Source organism: Emydura macquarii, unplaced genomic scaffold (assembly GCF_026122565.2).
Source record: "Emydura macquarii macquarii isolate MOO-44397 ecotype Brisbane River unplaced genomic scaffold, CSIRO-AGI_Emac_v2 contig_3220, whole genome shotgun sequence".
Taxonomy (NCBI): Eukaryota; Metazoa; Chordata; order Testudines; family Chelidae; genus Emydura; species Emydura macquarii.
In genome coordinates this window covers 7,874,391-7,899,920 of record NW_027133357.1, presented here as the reverse complement: position 1 = coordinate 7,899,920, position 25,530 = coordinate 7,874,391, and the positions used below count along the sequence as shown (strand labels likewise).

The window sequence follows — 25,530 nt, the reverse complement described above, 5'->3', positions numbered from 1 at the left end:
AGATCATATATCTGCTCAGCCCCATCATTAAGTTTGCTATGCGTTGGACTGAACCTCATTAAAGCTGGTAGGCGTAACAGCTGCCTTTCACTGGATAAACATAAAACACAATTGAACTTGCTTTGTGGCATAGCTAGCTGACACAATAGAAGCCGCCACCCAAAACAAAACCACTGGCAAAGCTGGAGTCGGAGCCAGTTTTGCGGCCCAACGGGCTCTCCGCTGTGATTACAACTGGGTGGAATTTTTTGGTTGAAAGTTTTCCATGATAAATGCAGATTCATTTCAACCAAAATGTTCTGCAAATTCATTTCAAACCCACCTAATTGTGTCAGCTGAAAAAAACCAACACCACAGTACTTAGTTTTGACATTTTATAAATGAAAGTTTTTGAGTGTTTGATTCACAACAACTTTTATTTAAGGATGTACTCCCAGTTTATTTTCAAAACAATCTCAAAAGCAAAACCAAAGGCTTTGTTTTGGGTTGAACAAAACAATTTGACCCAAAATATTTTTTTTTTGGTATGTCCAGTGAACCCAAAAACCCAGTTATTCACACAGATCTAACTGTGATCTGATGAACTCAGGGCTGGGGGATTGATTGGACAGGAGTGGTGTGTCTGCGAGGGAAGAAGAAAGAAACAAATACAGAAAAGGACTGGGAGTGGGGCTGTGAGACAGAGCCGAGAGAGAGATTTTGGGGCTAAGTGCTGGCTAGAAAGGGGCTTGGAACCATGAGCAAAGAAACTGTCTCCTGATGTTTGATTCCTGCCGTTCTCAGGGAAACAGGACTTTGTGCAGTCTTTGTAAGAGAACCAGATTGCATCAAAGAAATACCGGACTCCAACATCACGTTCTCCTCCTAACCAAAACAATCAGCTAGACCTTGAATTTTGACTAGCCATTAGGGTTAAAAAGAGATAACGGTATCAAATTTCCATTCACTGTAACCAATGATGATGTATTTCTTTGTTTTTGGCAAGGAAGTTTTGAAGCAAATGGATAGCGCTCCGGTGCGTTGACATTTTGATAAAACCTTTTTTGTTGTGAGTTGAGGTTTGCTTTTGATAAAATCTTAGTTGTTTGATTTTTTTGTTGTCAAAGGCACTAATTGCTTTACAGTCTCAGCACCCAACAAAAGAAACATGTTTTCATGCTCCCTGAAGGGAATAAAATACACCAAGTGTTGATGCTGAGTGAGCACAGTGATATGGGACTTTGGGTGCCAGCAGATAATGGAGCAGGGGGCAGTGCCCAGGATATAAAAGCAGGGACTCTAGATCAGATACTTCAGCCCAATTTTGCTGCAGTGACCAACGTGCTCTGTTCAGGAGTTGGTTGGTGAAGAAATCGAGCACCATGAAGTGGCTCATCCTGGTCCTGGTTTGCCTCCAGCTCTCAGAAGGGCTGGTGACGTGAGTATTCCAGAGCAGATATTGTAGTGAATAGTGCAAAGAAGTACCTGCATAGAAAATAGACAGATCAGCTTTTCTGTAGTCCCCTAAGCCACATCCTTATGTTCATTACAAAGAGCTACTAAATTGTATAGTATTTGTAAATATATTTATGCCTCTGCTCCAGCAGCCTTGCTCTGAGTGGTAACACCCTGAGCTGTGAGAGGTACTTAAGAGGAAGGAACAGCACTATGGCAGGATACAGAGAGGAACAAGATGAGAGATGCTGGAAAGATGAACAATTTCCTGCGCTCTTATCTTTCGGTACAGAGTCACTCTGAAGAAAGGAAAGTCTATGCGAGAGGTGATGAAAGAGAAAGGAGTTCTGGAGGATTTTATGAAGCATCACAAGGTTGATCCCGCCAGGAAGTACCACTTCAATAATTACAATGTCGCTTATGTACCAATCGCCAACTACCTGGATGTAAGTATTAAGGCTATCTCTCCGTCTTGCTGTTCTTTCGTTATCTAGTCTTGTTATCCTTTTTTCCTTCCTTATTACTGATTCAATCTATGTACTTTTGTGGTGAACTCATCACAGCGCCTGTTTCTCTTTCTTTTTAATGGTCACAAGTCAGTAGAATGTTCTGATCCCTCTTCTCAGTTCTTGGAAATCTGTAACTGTTCTGAAGTGGTTTGGATGAAAAAAATCTAAAGGAATACCATGAACACAAGTTCTGCTTCCAATTTTATTCCTGTTTGGAGAAAAAGTGGAGTCTGGGTTGGGCTGCCTTTTTCCTACCTTATCACTCCCTTGTGTTTGCTGCATATTCCCTGCGGCACATAGTGTGTCTTCTTCAGGGACTGGGTTTATGGTTATAGCACAGCACTGGGAGTCAAGAAGTCATTATTCGGTTCATGGCTCTGCTATTGACTTGATGGTTGAATTGGGCAAGTCACTTTTCTTCTCCATACTTCAATTCCCCCATCTGCAAAATGGGAATAATGGACCACCCCTGTGGAGCTTAATTCCTTAAGGACTATAAAGTCCTTAGACATCTATAGAAGATGCTAGAGAAGTCAAAATGTTTGAAAATGGTTAAGAGCACAAAGTAATCCACTTGCCCACACCTCTTCTCTCTCTGCAGTCCTTCTACTTTGGAGAGATCAGCATTGGAACTCCACCCCAGAACTTCTTGGTTATGTTTGACACTGGCTCCTCCAACCTGTGGGTCCCATCTACGTACTGCCAGACTGAGGCCTGTTGTGAGTACTACTGAGCTGTTAAAAATTCAGTAGCTGCAGATCCTGTGTCCATCGCTTCTGAGAAGCATAGTCAAATTCCAACTAGGCGAGAAGAAACATCATCTTCCAAACCAAAAGTGATCCTCTCAGACAGTGTTTATGAATGTCATACTCAGATATCTGCTAGTCTCCTTCTGGAACTCTTTTCTAAGCCTTGAATATGGTATGGATCACTCTTTCCTTATAAAAAGGTACTACGATATTCTAAAGTAGTAGCTGAAAACTCTACAGCTGTGATACTGCACTGTAGAATAGTGTAATGTGTATACTAAAGTTTAAGCAGTCACGTTGGGAGACGACAAATGCTATGAACGGTATAACTATTACCAAGATCTTCAGCGGGTAAAAATTGATTTCAGTAGAGCTACACTTATTTAGAGCAGTTGAGGATCTGGCCCATACTTCTTAAATGTTATGGTTATGGGTACAAGATAGGTAGATGAAGATGGGCATTAAAAAAAAGTCTGTTTGAGGTTCTCTGTCTTAATATCCGTGCTCTGCTCTGTCATACAAGAACTCTCGGGCTAACTCTTGGTCCTGTTCTTTCACTCCATGGGAAGTCAGCTGTTGGGAAATGTTGCCATGTCAGGGCACTCAGTCTGCAGTTGAATGGGACAGATGCAAATCACACTGCAGCCACAAAAGAGAATGACCATGATGTTGCGATCTTGTTTTTAATCCAGCCAATCATGCGAGGTTCAACCCCAGCCAGTCGTCCACTTTTTCCAACATTGGAGTGACCTACACTCTGGACTATGGGTTTGGAGACCTGACCGTGGATTTAGGCTACGACACAGTGAGCGTAAGTGAAATTTGCACCATCCCATCATGCGTTGTCATTAGAACTGTCTCTGGAGTCATCAGACTGTATTAGGCTTAAAAACATGTGGGACTGTGCTTAGTAATTTCCTGTCTTGAATGCAGTATATTGAAGCTTGTACCCCATTTAGCAGCCAGAATATGTGATACGCTTTTCTAGTTTAACTGCAATGGGCTTGGAGACATTTATATGAGGACACTTCATAAGCTAAATTCATGCATGGTTTAATTCCTTTGACTTCGGTGTTGTGACACCAGCAATGAATCTGGTCTCGTACATTTGATCTTTATGTTGTTAATTAGATCCTGTTAATACAGGACATAATAAGGGATTGTGTACTTGAGAAACTTGCACCAGTTTTAACTTAAAGATGTGAGTTTAAACCGATGTAGTTAAATTGGTGCAAACCCCAGTGTGAATGCCCTTATGTTGTTCGGAGTGGCTTATTTCGGTGTAGTTGAAGTTGATCAGGAACATAAGAGTGGGTTAGTTTCATTAAGCAAAGTGACATAAAGCCACCCTTAAACTGAAAGAAGAGCTGGTACAAAGGGGTTTGCACTAGTTTAACTGAATTGGTTTAAAAAGTGATTTAAGTTAAACTTGTGCAACTTTCTCATGTAGACAAGCCCTGAGTTAACCAATGGTAGGTCAGTTTGGAATAACGTTAGCTACACTGACTGGCACAAACTCTAGGGCTATGGGGTTTTTTGTTTGTTTTGGGTTTTTTTGCTCTGATTTTGCTGTTTTGAATTTTGAATTTTCTTCTCTGATTGTGACATTGTCCTCAAGTGACTCCCATCCCCTACTGAATATATGCAGCTGCTCAGAGAAGGATCAGATCAGCATCCAGCCCCAGCGATGTGCTTTAGCCAAACGTCTTGAGCATCAATCACCCTTGATAATGAAATGGTTGCTTATTTTTGTTATAATTTCATGTGAAATTCTAACTTAGAGCAATTATTATCTTTTCCTGTAGATCCAGAACATCACCATAGAACATCAGGAATTCGGTCTGAGTGAGGATGAGCCAAGCAGCCCCTTCTACTATACTTATTTTGATGGGATTTTGGGAATGGCTTATCCTCCTGTAGCCATTCCGGGGTACAACACACTTATGCAGGAGATGCTGCAGCAGGGTCAGCTTACTGAACCCATTTTCAGTTTCTATTTCTCTCGGTAAGATCTCTCTCTCTCTTACCCATCCTAAGTCTTTTCTGTCTATATTGCTCTCTCTCTTTCTCCCACTATGTTTACCCCTTAATCTGTTTTCTTACTGTCACATCACCCAATCTGCCATCCCTGTGTATTTTACAGCCTGTGCCCCATAGTGCACTATCTGATCCCTGTCTGATATTTTAACTCTTTGTGTTTCCAGCCAACCAACGTACGATTATGGAGGGGAAATCATCTTAGGAGGTATTGACACCCGGCTGTTCTCTGGCCAGATTACCTGGGCACCTGTTACCCAAGAGGTTTACTGGAAGATTGGTATTGAGGAGTAAGTTTTGTTTGCAAAACCCCTCCCCCTTTATTAACATGGACAGGAGCCTTTCCTCCTCTTTGTCTATAGGGAGCCTGTCCAGCTGTAATTAGTGAAGTCAGCTGCTATTCTCCGTGCTGGAGACTGAACAAAGGAGGAATTCTCTGTGCCAGCCTCTAGCTGGCCTGGAGATATTATTGCTTACACAAGGTCTGAACTTGGCTCAGGATAACGGTTGGGTCTGGATTTCAGACACTTTCAAAAGGACTTTGGATCCCTGGTTTTGGTTCAAGTAATGATAAAAGCTCCTGCCATAAGCCCCAATTCAGCAAAGCTCTTACGCATTATCTTTAAATACGGCTAAACCATTAAGCAGCTATTTAAAGATAGGCGCGTGCTTAAGTGTTTTGCTGAAGAGACATGAAGTTAAGCACGCACTGAAAGTTAAGCGTGTGCTGCTGTCCTTTGCTGAATCGGGGCCACTGGCAGTGCTTGGCTCTATAGAATAAGGGTGCCTGAACTGCAGTTTATGGAGTATCTGAAGCCTTGTGCTTTTGGCTCAGTCTGCATCAGAGGCATTCCCTCGGCTGACAGATTTGTACAGTGATGTCTCTTGTGCTGCCCTCGTTAGGTTTGCTATCGGACAGCAGGCGACTGGCTGGTGCAGTCAAGGCTGCCAGGCTATTGTGGACACCGGGACGTTTCTGCTCACCATCCCACAGCAGTACATGGGGTCCTTCCTGGAGGCTGTGGGTGCTCAGGAATCCAACGGAGAGGTAGGAGCAACTGGTGCCTTGCTGCGCCGCTGAGGGCGTCTGTGAGGGATTTTGCAGTGCCTGACAGGAGGAATTCAAGACGTAAGAAGATGAAAATGATGGGCTTTTGTGTGATCAGACAAGGTGTTCCTACAGGAGCTCAGGGGCTGGAGGCTTAAAGCTGGTGACAGCACCAACTACATCCAGAGAACAGAAAGTCTTGCTGGAGTTTGGGAAAAGAGCATCTGATCTCCCTTTCCCCAGTGTAAATCAAAAGTAATTCTGCTGAAGTCAGTGGGCCAGATCCTTAGGTGGTGTAAATGGGCGTAGCTCTGGAGCTATGTTGACGTTCACATGCTGAAGAGGTGACGCAGCATCAAGTCAGCATGAGATCTGAAGCAGGCCTGGGGCATGTACCGTTGCGGCTGTCCACATGTAAGACAGGAGAGCGTGTGGGAGGCTAGTGGACGGCTGCCCATATACTGGCAGAGTGGTTTCCACTACAGCTGCATGAGTAACTGATTTTGCGGTTTGTCCAACAAACCAAATATTCAGAGGAAATATTTGGTTCTGTTCCAAAAACATTTGTAATTTTTCAGCAGATTGGAAAAATTCATTTTGGGCCATCAAACCTTATGCGATTATTTCCCCCTTACAACCTATAGCCCCCTGATTAGGGGAGGTGGGATCCCCAGGTCTCAATCACTACTCTGGAGCAGGGACTTGAAGTCAGATCTTCCCTTATCCCAGGGGAGGGCTCTAACCATCCGGCTACATGCTATTCTGGGGTGGGGTGCTCACAGTCACGTCTGTTGAAGCTGTTTCGCTTTGTATAAATGCTTAAATATTTATAGTGCCAAAGAGAGAGGGAGTCCTTCTCACTCATTCATTTACTCTCTCTCTTTCTTTGGCACTATAAATATTTAAGCATTTATACAGCGTCCCCGCTCCAGAGTAGTGATTCAGATCTGGGGAGTTTAGAATCATAGAAGATGAGGGTTGGAAAGGACCTCGGGAAAGACTGAGCACAATACACCCCCCAATAGCCTACTGATTCGAGCACTCAGTTGGCACAGGAGACATGTGAGTTCAAGTCCCTGCTCCAGAGTGGGGATTTGAACGGGGATTTCCCACACCCCAGAGGAGTGCCCTCCCCATGGGACTAAACCTTATAAATGGGGGATCACGTGTGTGAGCATTAACACATGGTTTCCTGGCCCTGAAAAACTTTCCCACACTGAAACTATCAGGTCAGATTCACAAATAGTTTTGGTCGACCTGAGACTGCGTTTTTCAGCAAATAATCTATTCACCCGAAACACGTCTTCCAGCTCTAGTCTCTGCCCTGAGTTGGGTGGAACGATAGATACCATATAGTGGCCGTTCTCCTCGGCTGGGAACCACTGTAAGAGCAGCTTCTGCTCTGGGTTGTTACTGTCTTAACCCTCTCTTGTTCTTTTCTCTCACAGTACGTGGCGGACTGCAGCAATGTCCAGAACATGCCGACTATCACCTTCGTCATTAACGGATCCCAGTTCCCGCTGCCCCCTTCTGTCTATGTCCTCAACGTATGTATTACTTGAAAGGCAAAACCAACTTTTATCTTACAGAGACAATGAACCAGGCATGGGTGCCCGGTAGGGAATCAGAACTTCTGTGCAAATGCAGAGACTTCCCCCCACACCGCAGCTCTGTTTGCCTGTCGTTCCTAACTGCACTCAAAACAATGGGGTGTTTGCATCCCAACCATGTGAGCTTAGCCTAGCAAAGCTCCTAAAGATTTCACTGGGGGGTCAAGCTACAGCCTACACAGCCCTCTGGCTATTGAAACAACGGCCTTAGAGATGTGTGTGTCTGGTTTTTTTTCCTCTTACAGAACAATGGCTATTGCACTGTTGCTGTTGAGACCACTTACGTATCTTCTCAGAACGGGCAGCCACTCTGGATCCTGGGTAACATCTTCCTTAGGGAATATTATTCTGTCTTTGATATGGCTAACAACAGAGTGGGCTTTGCCCCATCAGCCTAGCCAAACCCAGGCATCTCCAGAACTGGATGAAGACATTCTCTTTCCTATCTAAATCTTCTCTCCTGGACGCTGATGGAGTCAGACTAAGTTCATACGGACAGATCGTATCATTCTTAATGTGTCTTGCGTACAGCCATAGCTTGCCTTTGTCTTGTGTGTAACAATCAGTGCTCTCCAAATGTATTGCTGTGAATAAACTGCTATCAGTCAAATTGGTTTTTTTGCTGCTTTTGGAGTCTGTTGAGTGAAGATTGAGCCCAGTCGTTTATTTGTGGTCTCATCACCTTCTTATCACACACAACTTGCTACTTGGGTATAAAGGAGGAAATTAACCTCTCTGTTATCCATTTCTGCCCAAATTTCAAAAGTACTAAGCACTTAGCAGCTCCCAGCTGTAACGGAGACGCTGATTCTTGACTAGCTAACAAGAGGGATGTGGGAAGCTTCATCCACTGATGTTTGTAGTATGCTTTGAGTTTCTCAGCTGGGATGGGGGTAGCAGGACAAAATGTGGTTGCTGTGAAGGAGGTAAAGGTCTGCTGTGCTTCTTGTACGCTCTCCATTTACATGCTGTTACGATTGGATCATATGGCCATCCTGAGGCTCTGGTTCTGTTCCTAGCCCAGGCTACACCAACCAGTGGAATAGTACAAGATGTTCCTGATTTCCCCTGACTGTATGATCGTGACGGTCCCTTCTGGCCTTAAAGTCTATGAGTCTCACTTAAATAGCTCTAGTTTTGCCCAAGGCTGGTTACTGTTTCACATGTTGCCAGTGCAGAGTCTGGTACAGAAAGACAAGCCCAGCCTTAAAGAGGTGATGAACTAGAAGAAATCACAGAGAGCAGCTGTGCCAGCCCTGCTCCCACTGATGTCTGTGGGAACTCCTCCAATGGCTTCTGTGGGACCAGGATTCGTAGGCGCAGCACAGATAGGCAGAAGCAGACAGCTCTGAAGAGCTGCCAGAATGGCTGAGGATGCGGGTTCTCTCCTGGGACAAAGCTGATGGCTCTGGGGACCTGTCCACTGAAACGCCGTCATCCGCCAGAGGCTGCCTCACCCGCTATTGCTGCATTTGCAATTGGCCTTTGGTTGCCATTGGAGAAGGGGAATCTGAGCAGCGGAGCATGACTGAGATGAGATACTACAGTACACAGCATAGTTCAGTGTGTGTCTAAAGCACGTTCTCGGTCATTGTGCTCTTGGAAGGCGCTCATATACTGTGGTGCTGAGCATGATATAAGAACCAGTGTAGAACAAAATAGAAATTCCAGGCAGATGCAGTGCAGCCCTTCCAGCAATAGGTGTGATTGACTGTGTCTGGGGTCTGTTGGATGAGACTTTATAACCGAGGTTATTGGATTCCAGGGCCCGGTTGTAAGGTTAAGGATTTACCTGGAGAACTTGTTTATTATTATTTACTATTTATATTACAGTAGCACCTAGAGGCCTCAGTTGAAACTGTTGTGCTGTATGGATATATAAAGGACAGTTCCTGCCCCAAAGAGCTGACTATCTAAATGCACCACAAAGGGTTGGAGGGGAAACTGAGGTGCAGTGATTTTTACAGCTGGGACAATAATGCAGGTCTCCTGAGTCCAAGCCCTGTGCACCAACCACGGCCTCTTGGTCAAAATATCCTCTTTCCTCATAGTTAGGTATTGAATTCTGTGCTAATTAGCTGCTGCCTTCCACTCCAGCAGTAACTGCATTCTAGTAGTTTTCTCTATACAGTTTAAGCACTTTGGGATGCTATCCATAAACTTTGCTTTCCCAACCCATTCTTCTTCAGATGATCCTATCTGTGGGAAAGGAAGCACAGTGACCCCAAAGCCTGAGGACTTGCATGACAATGATCAGCATAAAGGACCCAAAGGGTCAAATTCTGCTTTCATTTACACTGGCATAAAACCAGCAAGATTCCACTGATGTTAGGGAGGTTCTTTTCCTCACAATTTTCACAGATGCAAGAAAGCCCAATATTGCCCCTTCATTTTACCCCTAAAGAAATGTCCCTTGGTCTCTGTTTGACATGAGGAAGGGAACGAAGAGCTTTTAGATCCAGGACTTTGCCAGGGCAAGGGCTGTGAGCTGTGGTTCTTTGTTTCAATTTCCAGTGCCCCTCATTTCAGATCCAACTGTTTGCCGCCAGGTAGCACGTTGGCCCATTGTGGTGACGTACTGAAGAGCATGTGTTGCTCTGGCAGTATCTCTCGTGAGCGGTGAGTTGGAAACCTTCTTGTCTGAAGGCTGGCAAAGGAAAACGCGCCATGAGCTAGCCAGAGGGCTTGAATGTGCCAAAGCAAAACTGAGAAAGAGTTCTGTTCCAATGCACAGCAGTCTGCTCCTCTGTTGCTGCCCAATGTCCCTGGGTACTCCTTGTATTTCATCTGTTCAAATGGAGGATGGGTAGAAAGCTGTAATCAGGACACGTGTGTGATCCAGCAGCAGAGAAGAGGTTAAAAAGGACCACCTACAGTGATACCTTGGCAAGTTCGTGGGGGGCCGCCCACTGCCTATTATTACAAACTGCAAGAAGAGGAAGGCTCACAACGAACTAGGTCCTGGGTAGATTTGGGACTCTGGGATGCCTTGGCCCCTGAGTTCATGTTACAGACTGTGAGTTAACGTCTATGGCTGTTACCTGCCTTGAAGTCACTCCTGGTCAAATTGGGGCCAGACTGTGCTCTCAGCTGTAATCAGTGGGCATAGCTCATATCCTGTCCCGGGAAAATAGTTTGGCGGAATTTCTCTTCCCGGGTTTTCCTGCCTCACATTTGCTGAAAGGTGGCAAAACCCTAGCGATGACGAGACAGTTGCTAGTTTTCACGGGTCTGAGTAGCTGAAGAGTAAGACAACTTCTTTGTCTGCGCTAGATTTTTACCTCGTTTCAGGGCTCATCTACGTGGTCAATTATTGCATGGCAAGCTGGAGTGTCAAGCTAGAGCGCACGTCCCATGTGGCCACTGCTACCGCACATAGTGGTACGCCAAGCCACACTCCCACGCTTGGAGTGTGCCGTAGCAGCATCCGCATGGGATTTTACTGTACAACAAGATGGTGCACTGCAGTCACACCCTGGCGGGCTGCTCAGTAACTTGCCATTTAGCCAAGCCCTTAATTACCACATTAGTTCTTCTGAGGTAAGAACGCACCTTTTTCCTAGAGGAGACAAGGCTTTCCAGCCGTAAGTGGGGCTGAGGTACTCCAGATTAGAGCTAGTTGAAAAGTTTTTGTCGTAACTTTAAAAAAACCCCAAAAAACTAGCAAATGGCTTTTTCACAAAAATTGACACCTCCTCCAAACAAAATTCTAATTTTGTAAATTTTTTTCATTTTTAACCAAAAAAAAAAAAAAAAGAAAAGAAAAGAAAGGACTTTAAACTGGGATGTTTCTTTTTAGTTTGTTTTTGTTTTTCAATGGTAAATCAAGACATTTTGATGCAAATTAAATTTTTTCCCTTTCATTCAATTCTTTTTTTTTTCAGGAAAAAATAATACATTTCTTGACCAGCTCTAGTACAGATTCACACCAAGGTCAGTGAGAGCAGACCCTGGCCCGTGACATTTTATATAACTGCCCCTTCATGAGTATTGCAAATTTCCATTCATTCTAAAGAATGGTTTCCTTTGTCTTTGAAAAGAAGAATCTGGTTTTTGAAGCAAACAGATAACATTCTAGTGTGTTGATTTTTTTGATAAGATATTCCTTTGTCAGAAGCAGAAGTTTCCTTCTTATTGGATCTTAATCATTTGCTCTTGCTATCGAAGGCATTAATTGCTTTATAATTTCAGCACCTGACAAAAGAAATGATTTTTTAAATACACAGAAGGTATTGACATTGGGTTAGCACAGTGATATGGGAAATTGGGTGCCAGCAGTTAATGGAACAGGGGACAGCATCCTGGGTACAGTGCCCAGGGTATAAAAGTAAGGTCTCCATATCACAGACTTCAGCCCACTTCTGCTACGGCAACTGACTCATTGTGTACGGGAGCTGGTTGGTGGAGAAATCAAACACCATGAAGTGGCTCATCCTGGCCTTGGTTTGCCTCCATCTCTCAGAGGGGCTGGTGAGGTGAGTATCTCAGTGCAGATATTGTAGTGATGAGTGCACAGAAGTACATAGAGAGGTAATAGTCAGACAACTCAACACTTCTGTATTCAGTTAAGCCACGCCCTTATCTTTCCTTAAACATTCTATTCATTCTATGATATGGGCAAATATATTTATGCCTCTGCACAGGCTTCTTCATTTGGATGGTAAAACATTGACCAATAAGAGGTCCCTAAGATGAGGGAACAGAATCATAATAGGGTACGGGGAGGAACAAAATGCCAGGTGATGGAAGGACATACACTTTCCTTGCTGAGTTCTGAGTTTTCTTCTCCATTCTGTGAAGAGTCCTGTTGAGAAAAGGCAAGTCTGTCCGAGAGGTGATGAAGGAGAAGGGAGTGCTGGAGGATTTCCTGAAGAATCACAGGGTTGATCCCGCCAGAAAGTACCACCTCAATAATTACAATGTTGCTTCTGAACCAATAGCCAACTACCTGGATGTGAGTACTAAGGCGCTCTGTCTCTCTCTCTCCCTGTGCTGTTTGACCGCTATAACTAGCTATTCCTTCCATCCTTCCTTATTACCTACCTACTCACATAATTACCTAATAAATCTATGTACTTGTAGAACCCCATTAGTGTAGTCCCTGTCTCTTCCTCTTTATGGTGACAAGTCAATAAAAGGTGTTGATCCCTCTTTTCAGACCTTGGAAAGCTGTAAGTATTTTGAAATGGTTTGTCCATTGAACTTTCAGCTTTGGGTACATTTGGAAGATGTAAAGAACTAAAATAAACAAGTTCTGTTTTCAGTTTTATTTCTATTTGTAGAAAAAGCTGCATTTGGGTTCTGCTGCTTATTTTCTGTTTTGTTGCTCTCAAGTATTTGCTGCATATTCTCTGGAACACACCCCCATCTCCAGAGAACGGAGTTAGGATTATAATACAGAACTGGGGGTCAAGAAATCTGGCTTCTGTTCCTGGGTGTGCTGTTGAATTGCTGGGTGAACTGGGGCAAGTCACTTTCCCTGTCATGACTCCTTTGTCCAGTATGTAACATGGAAATAATGGTAAACGTCTTATCTCATCCCTGGTGAAACTTAGTTCATTAAAGGCTCTAAAAACCTCTAGACTCCTCAGTTGGAAGTTGTTCGAGAAGGGCAAAATGTTATTTAAAAATTATTAAGAGCACAAAGGAATTCCCTTGCCCACATGTATCCTCTCTTCTGCAGTCCTTCTACTTTGGAGAGATCAGCATTGGAACTCCACCCCAGAACTTCTTGGTTCTCTTTGACACTGGCTCCTCCAACCTGTGGGTCCCGTCTACCTACTGCCAGAGTGAAGCCTGTTGTGAGTATTGCTCAGCTTCTTAGCATTCAGTAGATGCGTGTCCTGGGAGCATTGTTCCTGAGAAGCATAGTCAAATTCCAACCAGGCAAAAAGAACAGGTGCTCTGAAACCATATTTGGGAATGTCATATCCCTATATTTGTTACTCCCCTTCTGGAGCACTTCACTAAGTTATACCTATAATATGGGACACTCTTTCCTTATCAAAGGGTACTACAGGTTTCTAAAATAGTTGTCGAAAACGTAATCAGTGATACTGCAATGCATTCTGAAACTCAAGGACTCATGCAGGGAGACGAGAAATGCTTTGAACGGCATAACTATTTGCCAAGTCTTCAGCTGATATAAAATGACGTGGGTGTATTGACTTCAAAAGAGTGACACTGATTTATGACAGTTGAGGATCTTGCCCAAATTTCTTAGCTACTGTGCTGATGGGTGCAATGGAGGGAAGATAGGTAGTGTCGGTGAGTGGGACGTGGGCACTCATGCCCAGTGGTTAGAGCAGGGTCTGACCTAGAGGCAGAGGCCATGTGCCAAAGTCAAAGTCAGGAATCAGAGCTGAAGGTCAGGACTGGGTGGCAAGGCAAGGCAGGTGGCACAGGAGGTAACACAGCCGTTGGCGAATGCTTTGAGCAGTGCAGCTGCTGCTGGCTGAAGAGCCAGTCTCCCGACTCGTCACAGCAATCAGGCAGCCTCCCACAGGCCAGCTGCGCTTGTTAGGCTGTAAAGTAGCTCTGCTACAGGCCCTGATTCCTGACAGAGAGATACATGCAAAGGAGTTGATGTGGTTTGCATTAGTGCTCTTCTCTGCAAGAACTCCCGGGCTAACTCTCAGGTCTGTTCTTTCACTCCATGGGAAGTCAGCTGTTGGGAAGTGCTGGATACTCACTCACCGGGTGGATGGGAGTCGGTCAAATCCAAGAGAGTGACCGTGATGTTGTGATCTTGTTTTCAATCCAGCCAATCATGACAGATTCAACCCCAACCAGTCATCCACCTTCACCAACAATGGACAGACCTACACCCTGAGCTACGGCAGTGGCAGCCTAACTGTGCTTTTAGGTTACGACACAGTGAGAGTAAGTGAAAGCTGCACCACCCCAGCATGCGATGTTATTCACGCCTTCCCAGGCCAGAAGGTGCCATTGTGATCATCTGGTCTGACTTCTTGTATAACACAGGCCACAGAACTGCCCCCAAAATATTTCCTAGAGCGGATCTTTTAGGAAAACATCCCGTCTTGATTTCATAATTGCCAGTGATGGAGAATCCACCACTACCCTTGGGAAATGGTTCCAATGGTTAATTACCCTCATGGTAAAAAATGTACGCCTTCTTTCCCATATGAATTTGTCTAACTTCAGTTTCCAGCCAATGGATTGTGTTATACCTTCCCCGGATAGATTGAAGAGTCCATCATTAAATATTTGTTCCTTGTGTAGATACTTTTAGAGTGTAATCAAGTCACCCCTTAACTTTCTCTTTGTTAAGCTAAGCAGATGGAGCTCTTTGAGTCTATTACTATCAGGCATGTTTTTTAATCTCTTAGAGATGCATCTCTGGAATCATCAGACTGCATTAGTTAAAAACATGAAAGGTCATTGATAAAACTTTTGCCTAAGAATGCAGCTTGTATCCCACACAGAAGGTAGACTATGTGACACATTGCTCTAGTTTTACTGCTTGGGGACATTTATCTGAGGACACTTTATGAGCTAAATTAATCCTTGGCTGGGTTCCATTGATTTCAGTTTCATGACAACGGGGATGAATTTGGCCCTGTATATTTGATTTTTATGTTGTTGTTTAATCCTATCAATACAGGACATAATAAAGGCTTGTGTACATGAGAAATTTGCACCAGTTTTAACTTAAGGTATGAATTTAAACCGATTTAGTTAAATTGGTGTAAACCCCAGTATCAACAATCTGATGTCGGCTGAAGATGTTTTGAGATAGCTGAATTGATCAGAAACATAAGAAGTGCACAGTCATCCGACTTTGTGACCATAATTTTGTGTAAAATTCCAGGTTAGAGCCATTCTTTTCTTCCCCTCTAGGTCCAGAACATTGTTATCAACAACCAGGAATTTGGTCTGAGCGAGAATGAACCTACCAGCCCTTTCTACTATGCTCATTTTGATGGGATTTTGGGGATGGCTTATCCTGCTATGGCCGTAGCAGGGTCCTACACCGCTATGCAGGAGATGCTAAAGCAGGGTCAGCTTACTGAACCCATCTTCAGTTTCTATTTCTCCCGGTAAGATCTCTTTATGTCTCTCACCATATATAACACTCTATCTATCTATCTATCTATCTATCTATCTATCTATCTATCTATCATTGTATCTGTCTAAATGTATATCATATACCAACTCACTCACCCACTGTTTATCTGACTCTCTCTACCTATAAATCTGCCAACCCACCCATCCACTATTATTGATTGTCTCTTCACCCATTGTCTGGTCTGTCTGTCTACTACCATATGCACCCCTCTGTTTATTTTCTCTCTGTCTAACCATTGACTCCCACACACATCCCTGCCTACCCCTCCACATATATGTTACAGCTCCTGCACCATAGGAGGTAGCTGTTGAGTAACATATGTCTGACATTTGTAACCATGTGTGTTTCCAGCCAACCAACATATAATTATGGAGGAGAAATCATCTTTGGAGGTGTTGACACTCAACTGTTCTCTGGCCAGATTACGTGGGCACCTGTTACCCAAGAGGTTTACTGGCAGATTGGTATTGAGGAGTAAGTTTTGTTTGCAACCCCCTTTATTAACATAGGCATGAGCCTGTCTTCCTTGCTGTCTGTAGAGAGCCTTTCCGGCTGTAATTAGTGGAGGCAGTTGCCCCGTGTCAACTCGAGGTCTCTGCGGAGGAGGATGAATGAGGAAAAAAAATCTCTGTGCCATCCTCAAAATGAAGCTAGCAGGATTACTGGTACCTGAGGTCTGAACTTCGCCCGGGGTGAAATTTGGATCTGATCTGGATTTCAGGCACACTCAAAAGGAGTTTGGATCCAGGTTTTTGGTTCGAGCAATAATAAAAGCTCCTAACCTAGCCCTCTATTCTGCAAACCACTCTGAACTGTAAACACATGCTGAAATCCCACTGATGTTAATGGGAGTTAAGCATATGCCTAACTTTAAGTAAACACTTAAGTGCTTTGACGAGCAGAGACCAAAGTTGTACTAAAAATTAAGCATGTGCTTCTGTGCTTAGCTGAATCAGGGCCAATGACCATGCTTGGGTCTATAGAAGAAGAGTCCTTGGACTGCAGGTTATACAGTGTCCTAAACCCTGTCTCATCCTGCATCAGAAGCAGTTCTTTTTGCTGACAAGTTACCATAGTAAAGTTTCTTGTGCTGCCCTCCTTAGGTTCGCTATCGGACAGCAGGCGACTGGCTGGTGCAGCCAAGGCTGCCAGGCTATTGTGGACACCGGGACGTTTCTGCTCACCATCCCACAGCAGTACATGGGGTCCTTCCTGGAGGCCGTGGGTGCTCAGGAATCCAACGGAGAGGTAGGAGCAACTGGTGCCTTGCTGCGCCGCTGAGGGCATCTGTGAGGGAGTTTGCAGTGCCTGACACAAGGAATCCAAGACATAAGAAGATGAAAATGATGGGCTTTTGTGTGATCAGAAAAGGTGTTCCTACAGGAGCTCAGGGGCTGGAGGCTTAAAGCTGGTGACAGCACCAGCTACATCCAGGGAACAGAAAGTCTCGCCGGAGTTTGGAAAAAGAGCATCTGATCTCCCTTTCCCCAGTGTAAATCACAAGTAATTCTGCTGACCTCTGTGGGCCAGATCATCAGCTGGTGTAAATCAGCACAGCTCTGGAGTTATGCTGATTTACACCAGTTGCCAGCGTAAAATCAGCATGAGAATCAGGCCTGGTGAATGCAACGCTACTGCCGTTGGCGTGCCAGGCACAGGAGCACGTCTGAGGCTGGTGAAGCTGCTGCTCATGGGATGCCCGAGTGCTGCAGGGGGGTTTCTCCCCTCTGTTGGACGGAAGTGTCGACAGCTGACAGCACCACTCCTTTGTTGGAGGCACTGGACAGGTGACCTCTGCTCTCCGCTGCCACACGCTGAGCCCCCCGGTTTGTCTTTTGTTTCCACAGTACGTGGTGAGCTGCAGCAATGTCCAGAGCATGCCGACCATCACCTTCGTCATTAGCGGATCCCAGTTCCCGCTGCCTCCCTCGGCCTATGTCTTCAATGTATGTATTGCTTTAACTGCACACAGTGCTTTTGTTTTACCAAGACAGTGACGCGTGCAGGGCGCCCAGCAGAGGGTCACTGTTTCTGGGACTTGCAGAGCTTCCCCCTACACTGCAGCTCAGTTTGCCTGTCAGTCCTATCATCACTCTCGATGATGGGGTGTTGGTTGTTCCGACACTATGGGCTTACGGGGGCCTGCTCCTGCTCCCAGCAGCCATTGCAAAGTGGCCACTAATGCTACTGGGGCTTCTGTGGGTAGCCTTCATAGCCCCCGGCTATTCAAACAACAGTCCTGAAACAGCCTCTCTTTGTTTTTTCCCTCTTCAAGAATAATGGTTACTGCACGGTTGGGATTGAGCCCACGTACCTGCCTTCCCAGAATGGGCAGCCACTCTGGATCCTGGGAGACGTCTTCCTCAAGGAATATTATTCTGTCTATGACATGTCCAATAACAGAGTGGGCTTTGCCCCATCAGCCTAGACAAGCAGTTCATCCACCTGAACCGGACGAAGCCATTCCCCTCCCTCATTTCTCCTGGACATGGATAGAATCAGACTAAATTCATATGGATAGATGGTACCCTTCTTAATGTACCTCCCGTAGCTTTTCTTTGGCTTGCATGCAAGAATCAGTGCTCTCCAAATGTATCGTTACAAATAAAAATGCAGTGAAGCAAATTGTCTTACGTCGTCTTTGGAGATTGAGTGAAGATTGAGCCCTGCTGTTTGTTTGTAGGCCTCGCCAGTTTATGATAGCACCCAAACTACTCCCTGGGTATCCAACAGTAAGTTAACTCCTTTGGGGCCGTCTACCCTGCCATAAAATCCCTGCAGCAGCAAGTCTCAGAGCCTGGCTCCACTGACTTGGCCTCGGGCTGCAGAACTACAAATTGCAGTGCACAGGTTCAGGCTTGGGCTGACGCGTGGGCACTGAGACCCTCGGCTCCAGCCTGAGCCCGAATGTCTACACTGCAATGTTTAGCTCTGCTGCGAGCGGGGCCAGCCGTGGCCATGCCGTGGGTTTTTTTTGTTGCTGAGTAAATGTGCTTTCTGTTACCCACTCCTGTCCAGATTTTCGAAAGAGCTGGGCAATTAGAGTATGGCTACCCTGCAATGTAAGCCTGGGCTCCGACTCCGGCTTGAGCCCAAACCCCCTTCTGTCTACACCTGAATCTTTCAGATGTGGGCTTGGACCTAGGGTCCTATCATGAACTTTCCAGTGTATCCCATGCTGACATTCACAAATCCACCTCCGTGGTCTCTGAGGGCCTGCATAACCATGGAGTGGTGCCCCTGATGGTTTATGTACTCGTGCTCCTTGAGGAGGGCAAACTGTGGGCACACGAGTCCCATCAATGGTCCTGGCACAGTTAGGAAACCCCATTGTTTCAAAGCCAGCAGTTACTTCAGGAATACCTTTTACGCCCAGACTCTTGGGGTAAGCCACACACCTGACTGCCTCAGGTAAGGCCAGGTAACGGGGCTGTGGCTGAGGGGAGGGGGCCGGAGCAGAGCTCCGGGCAGAATGGGGTTGGGTGGCGTCCTTCCCAGCTCACCATGTAGGCTGGCTCGGGCCCTGCCACGCCTCCCCCGGTATTGTTCTATGCCCCCATAGGGGGGCTTGCCCCACAATTTTGGGAACTCTGGCGTAGATGCTCGAGTTTGGTTCTCTAACCCAGGGTGAGCTGACTTGAGTCCCACTAACTTGGGCTTACATTGCAGTGTAGACGTACTCTTAGTAGCTCCCATTGAGAACAATGGAGAATTCCTCTTATATTCCTATTGGAAACCAATTTTCCAAATTCTCAGTAAAGGGAATTCTCTTTCTTTGCACATCTCTGATGGAGATGCTGATAGTTACCTAGCTTACATGGGGGCTGGGGACACTTCCTTCACTGATGGCTGTACTATGTTTTGAGATTCTTAGATGGGAGAGAGCGAAACAGGACAAAATGTGGTTGTGGTGAAGGAGGGAAAGACCTACTATATTACTTACACCCTTTGTATTTACATGCTGTAACCATTACAGGGACGTCCTGAGGCTCTGCCTCTGATCCTAGCCAAGACTACCTTAAGCAGCGGAGTGGAATGTGGTGCCCCTCTCTTTCCATAGCTGCACCACTAGGAGATGCACCACTAGGAGATGCAATGTGGCCCAGCCAGTATTACATGCTGTTCAATGTGTGTTGGGTCCATTGGATGAGACCTAAATATCATGGTGATTTGGTTCCAAGGCATTTTTGTAAGCTTAAGGATTTGCCTTGAAGATCTTGTTGTTGTTGCTTAATATCATTACTTAATATTTATATTACAGTAGCCCGTAGATGCCTGAATTGAAACTGATGCCTTATTGTGCTAGGCGCTGTACAGACTTACAAGGTATGGCTCTGCAAGTTCACCCTTCTGAAGCAAAGAGAGACCATGCCAAGGTTTTAGCATTTTGATAGTAACTTTCTTTGTTGTGAGCAGAAGTTTGTATCTTCTTAGAACTTAATCATTTGACCTCACTATCTTAGGAACATAAGAGTGGCTTAATTTAGTTAAGCTAAATTGAAATAAAGCTAGCTGTAAATCAAAACAAGAGCGTTCACATAGGGGTTTGCACTGGTTTAATTAAACTGGTTTTAAAAGCTTTTTAAGTTAAACTAGTGCAACTTATTCATGTAGACGAGCTCTGAATTTACCAGGGTGTGGGTCAATTAGGAATAATGTTAGCTATACTGATCATTACTAGGCACAAGTTCCATGGCATTCTCTCTCTCTCTGTTTCTGGTCTGTATAGTGGCCTTGAATTGTCTTCTCTGAGACAGTGTGTTCCCAGCTAACTCTCACCCCTGATCAAGTATATGCAGCTCTTAACTGAAGCATCAGCTCAGCATCTAACCTTTGTGATGTGCTTTCTCTGAATTTTTTTGACCATCACTTGCCCTTAATAATGACACAGTCATTTGATTAAGTTACCATAATTTTGTGTCAAATTCTAGGCTACAGCAATTATTTTTTCCCCTCTAGGTCCAGAACATTGTCATCAAATGCCAGGCATTTGAACTGAGAGAGGATGAGGCTACCAGCCCTTTCTACTATTCTTATTTCAACGGGGTTTTGGGAATGGTGTCTCCTGGCTTAGTTATAGCAGGATATAATAAAGTTACATGGGAGATGATACAAAGCAGGACCAGCTTACTGACCTCATCTTCAGTTTCCATTTCTCACAGTACGAGCTCTCTCTCCTTCTATAATTCTCTATCACCAAATATCTGTCTGGCTTCTCTGTGTCTACCCATCCACGGCCCACACACAGCCACCAACTAATCCTCCTTCCACATGTATTTTATACTCCCTGCCTCACAGAAAGGTAGCTGATATGTATCTGATCCCTCTCTGATATCTGTAACCAAGTGTGTTTCCTGCCAGCCAACGTATAGTTATGGAAGGGACGTCATTTCTGAAGACATTGACTCTCATCTGTTCTCAGGCCAGATTCGACAGACATCTGTTATCTTGGAGGAACACTGAAGCCGCCGCCGTCTGTTTTCTCTCTTACAGAAACATGGCTGAGGTTGAGATTACTTGCCTTCTGAGAATGGACGACCTCTTTGGATTCTGGGTGATGGCCTCCTCAAAGAATATTATTCTATAACACGGCTGTTATTATAGTGAGCTTTGCCCCATTAGCCTAGACAAACCAGGACCAAGCCATTTCCTCTCCTGTCTAAATCATCTTCTCTCCTGGATGCTGATGGAATCATACTAAGTTGATATGGACAGATTGTGTCATTCTAAATGTACCATAGGTACTATGTGAACCTGCCTTCCGCTTGCATATATTAATCAGTGCTCTTTAAATCTAGCGCTGGAAATAAAATGCAATGAGTCAAATTATCTCTTATCTTCTTTGGAGTTTATTGAGTGATAATTTAGCACAGCTGTTTGTTTGTGGGTCTCACAGCCTTCTTATCACACACAAACTAGTAAGTGGATATAAAGCAGCAAGTCACCCCCTCTGTTATATATTTCTGGCCAGACTTTGCAAATAGCAGAGACCTCAGTAGCTCCCAGTGAGAACAATGGAAAATCCCCACTATGTTCCTGGTGGGAATAATGGTTACTACTTTGTGCTGAGCACTTATAAAACTCCTGCCATGTCACTTAAATGGGAACTGTGCTTTGTGGAAAATAGGGTCCTTCCGAGTCACTTTTAATTTTAAAGGCCACACTTTCCAAAACAGCCTCTGAACCTGCACTAGCAGATTTCCAGATCTATGTTTCTACGTGCACAACTACAAATTGGAGTCTCAGCTAGTGTAAAGCAACCTAACTGCACTGGCTGCAGTGGAGCTGTGCCAGTTTACACTAGTTGAGGAGCTGACCCTTGTATCTTTGCACCCAAATTGGATTGGGGAAGGGGAACCTTGTGGTTGAGGCACAAGATTGGGGCTCAGGAGAATTGGGTTGTGTTTCCCTGATCTGCTGCAAACTCGGTTTATGACCTTTTGGGAGCCACTTGAGATCAGATCTTAAACCTGCTGAATACCTTGGATTCACATTGAGTTCAATGGGAGTTGCAGATGCTCAGTACCTTTCAGGATTCGACCCATTACCTATCAGGACTTCATTTTCCCTACTGTAAAAGAGGGATAACACTGACTGACCTCCTGGGGATGGAGAGATTTAAATTAGTTCATGTTTGTAGCGTGCATTGCGATTATCAGCTGGCAGGTGGCTGAAACAATATAAACTGTTACGCTGTGACTGCTCCGATCACGGAGCTACACACCACACTGTTTGATTTTCATGTGCAAACGCAGTTTGAACACGCAAGTCCAAGTTTTTGCATGCACACACAAAAACTTAGAGGGGAGAAGGTAAGGATACAATTTTAGGGGTTGTCTGAAGGTCTTTTGAAAAACTTCATCCTGTGCAGTTGCTCTCAGTTTGAGATGAGCCTGAAATTTAAAAAAAAAAAAAAAGTTCTAACCCACCCGAACTCTGGGACAAGTCGGATCGGATCTGAACTGATATCCTCCCTCTGCGACCCGTCTTCAGTCCTCACATTCTCTCTCTTTATTACTAACACAGAATCGCAGGGGGGCACAGCACTTTGCACTCACTGTCAGAGCTGGCGCATCGGCCTTATGGTGGTGGTGGGTTTGCAGAGGGGGCAGTGTGATGAACAGCCCTTTATTGTCTTAATGATGTTAAGACCTCCATGCTTTTCAGTATATAAAACATCAGGTCCTATGCCGTCAGGGTGGCATTTTCCAAGGAGATTAAAGGGGCTAGCTGTCCAAACCTCAATGAAATTCAGTAAGCTTTGGGCTTCTAATTCCATTACACGCCTTTGAAAATTGCAGCCTCAGCAGCCAGCTGCATTCGCGTAAACTGAGGTAAATATTGCTCAGGGTCACCCATGATAATGAAAATGAGCTCTGTCATCAGTTACTACTGGTGAGGGGCTCTGGTCAGCCCAGATGGTGCTGCAGTGTCCGGCAAGCTTTAGTGATGGTGGGTTGTCTGCCATCAGGGCGCCACATTCTTCCCGCAAAGCAACTCTAAAGTCCCACTGGGGAGAGTGCAGGTTATATTCATACTTTGCACATAGAGAGGCCTTTCATCTGAGGATCTCAAAGATGAGACAATGCCCCTCTTCCCTGCAGGGAGCTAAATCTTTTATAGTGTGCAAAACTGTGGCACAGAATGTGGAATTGACTTGCCTGAATGAATCAGTGACAAAGTGGGGCCCAAAGCCCAGGAGTCTTCATATCCCTTCTGCTACTTTGGTGAATTCCATGAGTGTAACTGAGAGCCGACTGGCCCACTGATCACGCTCCTTCTAGAGACCTATCAAAGCACCAGGAACACCGTAACTATGTACTATATATAACTTGTGAATCTTATTACCACGTCCTGACGGTTTGATCTCACATTCCTATAGTGGGGTGTCCTATGTGACACATTTACAGACAGACGCTCGGTATTTCTCATTCCCCTGACCTTCCATCTTCAGACACTCAGCAATCCTTTCTGGTGTTCCCAGAATCCTTTGCACTAATTCCCATGCCTCATCAATGGAGGCACCGTGGAGCTCAGGGGAAGGTGGTTTAAAAGATGCTCTTGATGGCTGAGCACGAGCCAGTTGCAGCTGATAGGGCAAATCTGTTTTGGGAATGGAGCTGGTCCATGAACTGCCCAGATGAGGAAACATTGTACTTCTTTCCATTTCTTTCTCTTCTCTCCCCTGCTCTCCCACATTCTCTTCTCTTGACCAAACTTTTATACTGAATAAGTGTCTTAGGCATTGATCCCAAGGGCTGAATTCCCTTCAGGTGAATTAATTTATCACTGGTCACATAACCTGAGCAGGGGAACTTGCAAGTCCTAAATTTGTCCCTGAAGCGTCTGCCTTGGCAATCATCAAAGGCCCATGGCAATAAGCCATTTCTATTTTTCAGTATGTGGGGTGTGCTCAGGTACTATAGCGATGCAGCCCATCTTGGGGAAAGATATGCAAGCCAGCTCTTTAACATAAAAATAATGAGATCCACTGGGTGAACTGAAGCTACATGAATTTAGATTAGCAACAAGATGAACATTTTAAAATGAGGGTAATTAACCGCTGGGACAATTCACGTAGGGATGTGGTAGGCTCGCCATAGCTTGAAGTCTTTAAAGCAAGACTGGATGTGTTTCTAAAAGACATGCTAGAGTTCCAACAGAAGTTATGGGCTTGATGTAGCACTTATTGGGTGGCCGTGTATGGCTTGGGTTATGCTGGAGGTCAAACTAGGTGCTTGTAATGATCCCTTCTGGCCTTAAAACGCTGACCCTGTAACTACATAGGCAGGCAGACTGAGAAGGCGACTGAATGAGGGTATAAAGAAACAAGGGGCGGCTGAGATGAAAATAGTAAGTTACTGCTTTTCTGTGCCTAAAGACTTCATACCTGGTTTTCTTCCTGTTTCATAAACCCGCAAAAAAACTTCTTGGATTTTTGTCAGGACAAACATTCCTGGGAAGTTGAGGTGAGCTTTTACCACTGTTTATTCAGTTTGTGACTGATAACTTTCCTTTGAGTGGGTACGTGGACAAAGCTTATCTATCTGCGCTCGCTGAATAGTATGGGACTGATAAGAACAATTTCTAAACTGCATTTAATAACTTAACATGGATTAAAATGTGTTAGGTTAACCCTTCTCCATGCTGAGAACACGCAAACTCAATTATACCAGTCCAGATGGGATTAATAATGCATGGGAACACAAGGCAAGGTATTATTCCTGACCCTGGTATGTCAGTCTGGATATAGCAATGAATCCAAATACAACTGAACTGAATGCTTGTTCATTCAAATTACAAAACCATATTATCATATAAAACGTTGCACATTCATAGAATCATAGAAGATTGGAATTGGAAGGGACCTGAGGAGGTCATCTAGTCCAACCCCCTGCTCAAAGCAGGACTAACCTCAGCTAAATCATCCCAGCCAGGGCTTTGTCAAGCTGCAGCTTAAAAACCTCTAAAGAAGGAGATTCCACCACCTCCCTAGGTAACCCATTCCAGTGCTTCACCACCCTCCTAGGGAAAAACTTTTTCCTAATATCCAACCTAGACCTCCACCACTGCAACTTGAGACCATTGCTCTTTGTTCTGTCATCTACTACTACTGAAAACAGCCTAGCTCTGTCCTCCCTGGAGCCCCCTTTCAGGTAGTTAAAGGCTGCTGTCAAATCCCCCCTCATTCTTCTCTTTTGCAGACTAAACAAACCTATTTCCCTCAGGCGCTTCTCGTAAGTCTTGTGCTCCAGCTCCCTAATCATTTTTGTTGCCCTCCGCTGCACTCTCTCCAACTTGTCCACATCCTTTTTGTAGTGGGGGGCCCAAAACTGGACACAATACTCCAAATGCGGCCTCACCAATGCCGAATAGAGGGGAATAATCACTTCCCTCGATCTGCTGGCAATGCTCCTATTAATGCACCCCAATATGTTATTAGCCTTCTTGGCAACCAGGGCACACTGCTGAGTCATATCCAGCTTCTTATCCACTGTAACCCCCAGGTACTTTTCTGCAGAACTGCTGCCTAGCTTGTTGGTCCCCAGTC

The 25,530-nt window shown here is 44.9% G+C and overlaps 2 protein-coding genes across 2 annotated transcripts; both read left to right on the top strand.

The window, feature by feature from the left end:
- Positions 1-1,361: 1,361 nt before the first annotated feature.
- On the top strand, positions 1,362-7,968 carry LOC137142448 (pepsin B-like). Its single transcript, XM_067531829.1, has 9 exons — positions 1,362-1,417; positions 1,727-1,880; positions 2,545-2,662; positions 3,385-3,503; positions 4,498-4,697; positions 4,897-5,019; positions 5,633-5,777; positions 7,226-7,324; positions 7,633-7,968. Exons 1-9 carry the CDS (start codon positions 1,362-1,364, stop codon positions 7,783-7,785), a joined length of 1,167 nt encoding a protein of 388 aa, XP_067387930.1. The 3' UTR covers positions 7,786-7,968.
- A 3,838-nt stretch (positions 7,969-11,806) lies between these two features.
- Positions 11,807-17,907, top strand: LOC137142449 (pepsin B-like). Its single transcript, XM_067531830.1, has 9 exons — positions 11,807-11,862; positions 12,188-12,341; positions 13,071-13,188; positions 14,151-14,269; positions 15,251-15,450; positions 15,831-15,953; positions 16,583-16,727; positions 17,327-17,425; positions 17,755-17,907. Exons 1-9 carry the CDS (start codon positions 11,807-11,809, stop codon positions 17,905-17,907), a joined length of 1,167 nt encoding a protein of 388 aa, XP_067387931.1.
- The last annotated feature ends 7,623 nt before the right edge of the window (positions 17,908-25,530 follow it).